The sequence below is a fragment of the Carassius carassius genome, chromosome 18 (genome assembly GCF_963082965.1).
Source record: "Carassius carassius chromosome 18, fCarCar2.1, whole genome shotgun sequence".
NCBI lineage: Eukaryota > Metazoa > Chordata > Actinopteri > Cypriniformes > Cyprinidae > Carassius > Carassius carassius.
Window position 1 is genome coordinate 17,339,307 of NC_081772.1, and position 7,985 is coordinate 17,347,291.

At 39.5% G+C, this 7,985-nt stretch overlaps 1 protein-coding gene across 2 annotated transcripts in view; it reads left to right on the forward strand.

Moving 5' to 3' along the window:
- LOC132092568 (potassium voltage-gated channel subfamily H member 5-like) overlaps positions 1-5,922 on the forward strand; it is a 114,236-nt gene extending 108,314 nt beyond the window's left edge. For both annotated transcript variants that reach the window (XM_059498851.1, XM_059498852.1), the window contains exon 12: positions 2,745-5,922. In XM_059498851.1, the coding sequence (XP_059354834.1) occupies positions 2,745-3,878 (1,134 nt within the window). In that variant the 3' untranslated portion in view covers positions 3,879-5,922. The remainder of the gene's footprint in view (positions 1-2,744) is intronic.
- Positions 5,923-7,985: the final 2,063 nt, after the last annotated feature.

Here is a 7,985-nt window from a genome sequence, read left to right on the forward strand (position 1 = left end):
GCATCCCCATTAGCACTTTTTTAGAGCTAAACAATTTAGTTATAACTGAAATGTATAATTGGTTAAATACTGCTCTAAAAATACGTCTTTACATTGTATCACGCAGTCAGTGCTTGAAGTGGGCAGGTGTTTTGCCATATTATTACCCTCGAGTATTGTTAGGTTTGCGTTTAGCTACATTAGAAGTGTTGCTGTATTTATAAATACCCACCTTCCACAACACAGCAGCAGCATGACTACAAGACCTGCCAGGACCAGCTACACAGGAGCATCCAGCTGTTTCCACTACTCCGTTATTTTGTAACATAACCCACGCGATGTGGTTTGGTTTATTAATAGCCTGACTCGGCTCTACCTCCGCTTTCAGTAATGTGAACTGCTGATGTTTATGGTAAAGAATTCGTCCAATTTTGTTACTGTGTAGATAACTATATGCTTTGGTACTTTTATAATTTCTAAGTTCCTCGCCATCCACACCCTCAGACAAAACAAGATAATTGAATATGTCAACATATGTGACTGCTGGCAATTGTTTCATATCATCAAACCAGGAGGTGGCGCTGGTCAACTTCGTAGGATGTGGAACAGACAAAGTTACATTGTTTACGGTTTTTGTTAAATAGACTTGACCATGCTGCCACTGCGAACTAATGTTGCCGTTGTTTGTTGACATTATGGCCGTTAAAAGTAAGTAAAACCGATTACAAATGTGGTTTCAGAGCGGTCCAAAATCTCTGTAACGGCTAATTAAACGCATCTAGTTGCGAACCGGAAGTTCGAAGCATCCTACATACGCGTACGCGCAAAGCATAATGGGTAATTTCGCGTTCCATGAAAAAGGTCTATATGTAAAAATGTCTAAGTCATAACATAATAACATCATTTCATATATATATATATATATATATAAAATTAAATAATAATAAAAAAAATATTAAACTGTAACTATGCTTCCACTATTTAAGGTCGCTGATTGGTTTAAGAACATACCGCCAATTTATCTTAGATATTTTTGCAGCATTTGCTACAGAACAACAGCAGTTGTGCCAAGCGGTGCCAGCCCCGAGTTATTTTCTGTTCATTGCCAGTTCATTCAATAAAGACAGTTAACAATCTAGCTTCTAAGAACTAAGTTATTAACCCAACAATCGCTGAGTCTGTTAATTTTTTGGCAGTGGGCCACGCAAACATATGTTTTTGGTTGTGTGGGCCACGAGTTGAAAAAGGTTGGGAACCACTGGCCTACACAAATAACATTTAAACCATGTTTCTGATTAAAGCAGTAATTGATGTTATAAAATAATATGTATGTTTTGATTTAAAGGTAAGAAGCTAAAGCTTACATTAAAAAAAATCACAAACATGACACTTGCAAATTAAATAATTTTATGTATACTGATTTATTCATTAATGTATAATGGGTTTTTTTTTTTTTTTTTTTTCTCTTTTGCTGTAGACCAGGATGATAAAGTCAGTTCCTGGAGGACCGAAGCCCTGCAGAGTTTTGTTCCAACCCTCCTTCAACACACATACCATGTAGCTTTCAAATAAGTCTAAAAGACTAGATTAGTTGGATCAGATGTGTTTAATTAGGGTTGAATCTACACTATGCAAGGCTCCGGCCCTCGAGGAATTGAGTTTGAGACCCTAGCTTTAGACCATCTAAAATAAAATGTTAAGGTTAACCTTCCATCTTTCTGGGTATAAAAAAATGCAGTGATTGATATATAGTTTATTTATAGTTATTTTCAAAACTTGAATGTACTGTCAAAAAACTTTCATTATTGTTTATTTCTAATAAATAAGTTCTTGTTAAAAACTAACCAAAATGACAAATATTTTGCTTATAATTTCTGCACAGGAGAGACTTGGTGTTGTTTCCAAACAAAAGGAAATCTATCGGTATCGGAGAAAATTTGTTGAAAAATATCGGCATATCGGATATCGACAAAAATCTAATTTTGTGCATCCCTACATAAATTACCCATAGTCAGTCTAGACAGATAGAGCTGGATGATGTGGAAGGTTTCAGAGGAAATCTATTTCTGATATATGCCACTTTATAGATCACAATTGCTCACAGTGTGACTACATCTCACAAACACACTGTCAGAAAACAAATGTGCAAAATTGTACATTTAACGATGCAACATCTTGTTACTGGAGCAGTACTTTTAAGAGGACATCTTTTTACCTTGCATACCTATAAAAGGTGTCTATTATAACCTTATAGTAGTAATATGGACCCTTAAGGTACTGCTTTGATCTTTACGGGTAAATAAGTTACAAAGATGTCACTTCGAGGGTACTGCCCCAGTTACAAGCTTTTGTACACCTAAAGGTATAATTCTTACACAATTCAAAATGTTACTTTATTTCTGTATTTAAACTTAATTTCACACTTTCACACTTAACATTTTTATTATTGTACTTTGAGGTGGAAACTTCTTTCCATATCTAAGGGGTTTGAATTATTATCAGGAGTTATGGTGACCTATTCCCCTCTGCTTTGGATGTAAAGGTCACAAGTGAAGAATAGTTGAGGAATAGTAAATCTATGCAACCCTAATCATGATAAATATGTTCTTGCTCTGATTTAATTAGCCAGTGGATTATTTAAGCAGCATAACATTTCTTCATGCCTTCTTAGTATCTAGTGCTTCTTTAGAGCTTGAATTTGTATTTCATTCATTCAGAGAAGATTCCAAACAAACAGATTTCTTACTATTGTTATGTCTCCACAGATTGTCTTCCGCAAGATTGTCGATGTGAAGAAGGAAGAAGAGGAGAGGAGACACCAGAAAAACGAGGTGACGTTGTCAATCCCCGTAGACCATCCTGTCCGCAAGCTCTTCCAGAAGTTCAAGCAACAGAAGGAGATGCGTTCATCCCAGCATGACCTGGAGAGGAACCAGTTTCAGGTGGAACACCACCTCCATCCACTGTCCCACCAGATTCATCAGCAGCAATATCAGCCCCAGTACAAGGGCCACCATCCTCTTCAAAACCAGCACGTGGCCCCCATGCAAAATGGGGCCCCTGGTTCAGGAAATGGGAACAATGGTTCTAGCGTTGTGACCGTCTCACAGATAACCCCAATCCAGAGCCCCCTAGCTTATGTTCAGACTGAGGATCTGAACAGGAGTGAAAGCCATGAGGCTATGGAGCTCAAGCCCAGCTTTGGCATAGAGGGCACAAATTGTCTAAAGGTAACAAGTCCGGTTAAACCAAGAGGAGGAGCAGGAAGAGGCTGGATGCGCTTTCATAACATTGTATCAGGATCATCTCCTATGCTTCAGCTGGAACTAGAGAAGCAGCCACAGCAGAAGGAAGAAGAATGGGGGGGTGTATCCCAGGCACTAAATGTGATCTCCCAGGATGGGAAGAGCCAGGAAATAGAGGGTGGGTGGTCTAATGAAAGGGGTCCCATTGGAAACGGTAACAATAGTGATGAAACTGATGAAAATAATGCCCTACACAAGACTGACTCTTGCGACAGCGGAATCACAAAAAGTGACTTACGTATTGACTGGGTTGGTGATTCACGGAGCCCATACGACAGATGCTCAATGGAAAGGAGCCCGTACGAACAGCCCAGCCCTGGAGTGGACCTTCGGGGGATTCACTTTCAGTCTGTGCTTCAAAACAATCTGCACGAAGCCAAGCTGGAACTAAAAGGTGACATTCAGACACTAAATAGTCGGCTAGCAGCTCTAGAGGACCAGGTGGGGGAGATTCTGAGACTTCTCTCCGAGAAGAGGAAACCTTCCCCACCTCCTCAGGCCTCCTCGCCAAAAAACACACTTCAGTGCCAGGATATCTTTGCCGTTTCTGAGCCTGTCACTCCAGAAATGGAGGGGGACAACAGACCCCTTTGAATTATGATAACTATATTTAGATATTGATATGCTATTTTTATCTCTTCCCTTCCTCACACTCAGGAAGGAAAGGTGAATACTGATGATTAGAGGAAGGATCCTTGCTGTTGTAAATATATACTTGCATGTCCAGCTGGAATCTGGCCTGCCAATGATATCTTCTCTATGGATAGTAGGTGCTTGTACACATACAGAATCGGCTGCATGCAGAGATGATTTTATTCTGACCTTGCACATGGGATCTTCTAAACAGGTGATATTTCAGGGGATTTTCTCTTTGAGCGACAGCTTGATGTCCCACACATGGGATCTTGGGTTGCTGTAAGGCAGAATGAGGCTTGGTTTAATAACGCAATCGGTCATTCTTCATAGTCTTTTCATAGCTACAGTCATTTGAATGGGATAGTTACTCAAAAAATGAAAATTCTGTCATCATTTACTAAAGTCATTCCAAATACATTCTTACTTTCCTCTGTAGAGCACAAAAGAAGATGTACTGATAAATTTATAACCTATTTTTGTCCATACAGTGGGATCCCAGATACAGTAGCATTAGACCTTATATATTTCATTGTATGGGCAAAAAAACACCAAGACTTTTTAAAGATTTTGTATTCAACATACAGAAAGTCATACAGGTTTGAAACGACATGAGGCTGACTAAATGATGATAGATTTTTCATTTTTAGGTGAACTATACCTTTAACACAGTTAGCATAAATATTATGTCCCCCTCCAGTATGCAGTTCCCTTTTATGAGCATAATGATTGGAAGTTTGCAAGATTATTCGCTAGATGATTTCTTCGATGTGATTTAGGAAGTAATCCAATAACTAAACTCATTTTTGATCTTCAAAACCCATTTCATTACCAACACTGTTTCAAATTCCATTATCATTATTGTCTTTTCTGTATTTATTTTGTGGAACGTTATGATAGATAAGAGAGAAATGGGCCAATTTTTGAGGGTCAGTTTTACATATTTTAGAGAGATATATCTGCATGCTGGATGGATTTAGCTCTGGCATGGTAGGACTAGGGACTAATTGTTTTTCCCTTATCAATTAGGCAAACATACAAAGTGCAAGTCACAAAGAGAGGCCTGCATTTTGGGAAAGCATGAACACATTCAGGTCATTTGGAAATTATACAAGCATGCACTGAATTCTTTGCATGACATCAACATTGTGTGTTAAATATGAAAGGTCATGTATTCCTATTATTGTTTCCCAATAGAAATTCTCAACGTATACTACCCACATTTAATTCCATTCCAGATGCCTATTTCAAAAACCTTTACATTTTAATCCAGCACCCAAACTAAAGCCACATTAAACCGCCTACTAAGGTATTGGTTTTGAATGAACCTTTCAGTTGGTCATTTGAAAGTGCTGTGGGGAACTTGCAAAATATTATATTATCATATCTTCAGGCAGTGACTCACTGCTTATCAGCATACTCATGGGTGCTTTAGATGGTTTATAGCATAATGACTAATGCCCCTTCACCTCTTATTTCCCATCAGTTCTATCGTATGCTATTAGTCCATTCTGGTAATGTTCATACCAAACACATATTGAATTGTGAATAGGGTTCAGAAGAGAGACTATTATGATTAATACAACAACAACAACAACAATAACCACAACAGGAGTGTGGTTGTATTAGTTTTCCTGTTATTGAATATAGATGCTTTAACATAAAAATTTTCTATCATAAAGCAATCCATAAACAAGCAACAGTACTTCAAAGCAATAGCCTTTTATTATATATCCCTCCACTTATTCCCTAATTTGGTTCCCTCTTTGATAAACACATGCTAATCACTGTGAATGCTTGGATAATAATATTAGCTCACTGCTAATTGTTAGGTTTAATCATCGTTTTGGAGTTTATGATGTTCATAGGGGCCAAAGACATTAGTTACTTTGTGCTAATTGCATTATATATGTGTCCCATTATTAGCTGTTACCAGTGGATGTTGATAAAAACCTAACTGGGTTTTCTGTTTTGCTACTTGAGCAAATTAAATATAAGAAAGATTACTGTAAAACCCCATGATTTCATATTTAGAATTTTGTAAACGAAATAGTTCACAAAAAAAAAAATTCTGTCATCATTTACTCATGTCATTCCAAACCTGAATCTTTCTTCAATGTAACACAAAATGAGGAAGATTGATCTGCAATTATATGGCAAAGATTTTCAGAAGCTATGAGGGTATTCAGCTCCACTGGGTATTGAAACTTTTCAGAGTGGGGAGGGTTTGAAATGACGTACCTCATTCTCACAAACGCTGGAGCCGACGGTGAGCACCATGGGCCCAGTGAGGCGCTGGACTTTGCATCTGACTGCATGCTGCATTTTTGAACTGTATAAAACTTAATGCCAATGAGAATGATATTTGCCTGCCAAAGCAGTGTTTTGCTGCAACTTTTCTTGCACCCACAAAAGGGTAGAAGCCTGGGCACTAAATCACTAAAAACACATTACAAAATTGTGTTATGTTGTTAAAGAAGATGTTACACGCCAATACAGAACATTTCCTCTGTTTATCAATTTATGCTGGCCATTGCACCACAATCAGCAAATGTAACTCACATTAAATCACCATTTATTATAGTTCCAGTCTCTATAAGGGGAGGAAGGGGGGGGGGGGGGGGGGGGTGTGGTTAAACCAAAATGTGGGATGTTAAAATCAAATGGAACCCATAATGAATAAAATTAATTTAACACAATTTTTGATCTATGATATTTTATTTAATAACACAAATATATATAGTCTGTCAGCAAATATTAGCTACCGTGCCTTTAAAAAAAGGATCCATGCTGTTAGAATTTTTCTTTCTGTGTGTGTTGTTTTACAACATTAAACCTCAATCAGGAGGATATATTTTGGATTATCAGTTTATTGCCAGTTTGGATTATCAGTCATATGCTATTTTCTAAAGCTTTTTTCATTTCTTAATTACAGATTTAACTCCAAAGAGATGTTCAGTGTATCTTCTCACATCCATTTCTCCTGGGTTGTGCGTTTCTGTTACTCTTTTCAGAGTTGCTTGGAGTGTTAGTTTTTCCTCATGGCTTATGTTCTGCCGCAGTTCTGACTCACCAAAACTTGGACTTCGCAGATAGAGGTATTTATACAAGTCCATTTAACTGTTTATTCAACAGTAAGTATTTATGACAACAAAGTCTCAAGGTTACGAATGTAACCCTGGTTCCTTGAAGGAATGAGACGCTGCGTCGAGTGCTTTGGGGAATGTCCCTGACGAGACCGACTCTGAATATCATGTGCAATCTGTCCAACGGAAGGGCGTGACGTCACGGGCGGGGTGACGTAGCGACCAGGGAGCTATAAAAGCACGTGCCGTGCAGCTGGTTTCAGCTTAGAGTAGGGAAGCAAGCGCCGGCAGGGGTGCTGGGAGTTTGGCTCTGCGACGCAGCGTCTCGTTCTTTCAAGGAACCAGGGTTACTTTCAAAACCTTGAGATGTTCCTTTTCTGGAACTCGAGCTGCTTCGAGCACTTTGGGGAACGATGTGCCCACGCTGCCAGACTTCCAAATCCCTGCCTAGTGTGTATCCGAAGGGCACAGCTAAGGCGAGAGAACAGAAGAGCCCAGAGTGGCTCGCATATCAAGGTCATAAAATCTGACAAATGTAGAGGGCGTGGACCACCCCGCAGCGTTGCAGATGTCCAAGAGGGACACACTTGCTGAGAAGGCCTTAGAGGCCGCCATACCCCGAGTGGAGTGAGCCTTGGCTCCCAAAGGAAGGGGAAGACCAGAGGACTCATAGGAGACGTTGATAGCCTCGACTATCCAACGACTTAGGGTCTGCTTGGAGGCAGGAGACCCCTTTTTAGGAGGACCGTGGCAAACAAGCAATTGGTCGGATTTTCTCCACAGGGCAGCTCTGTGGACGTATGTGTCCAGTGCTCGCACTGGACACATACAATTTAGCTTTTCCTGGTCTGGCTCCCGAAAGGGAGGAGGGCAGAAGGCCTGCAGTACGATAGGTTGTGGTGTAACAGAGGGAACCTTCGGAACATAACCTGCTCAGGGGAAAGAGAATGCTTTGGCCATACCAGGGGCAAAGTCTAGTTAA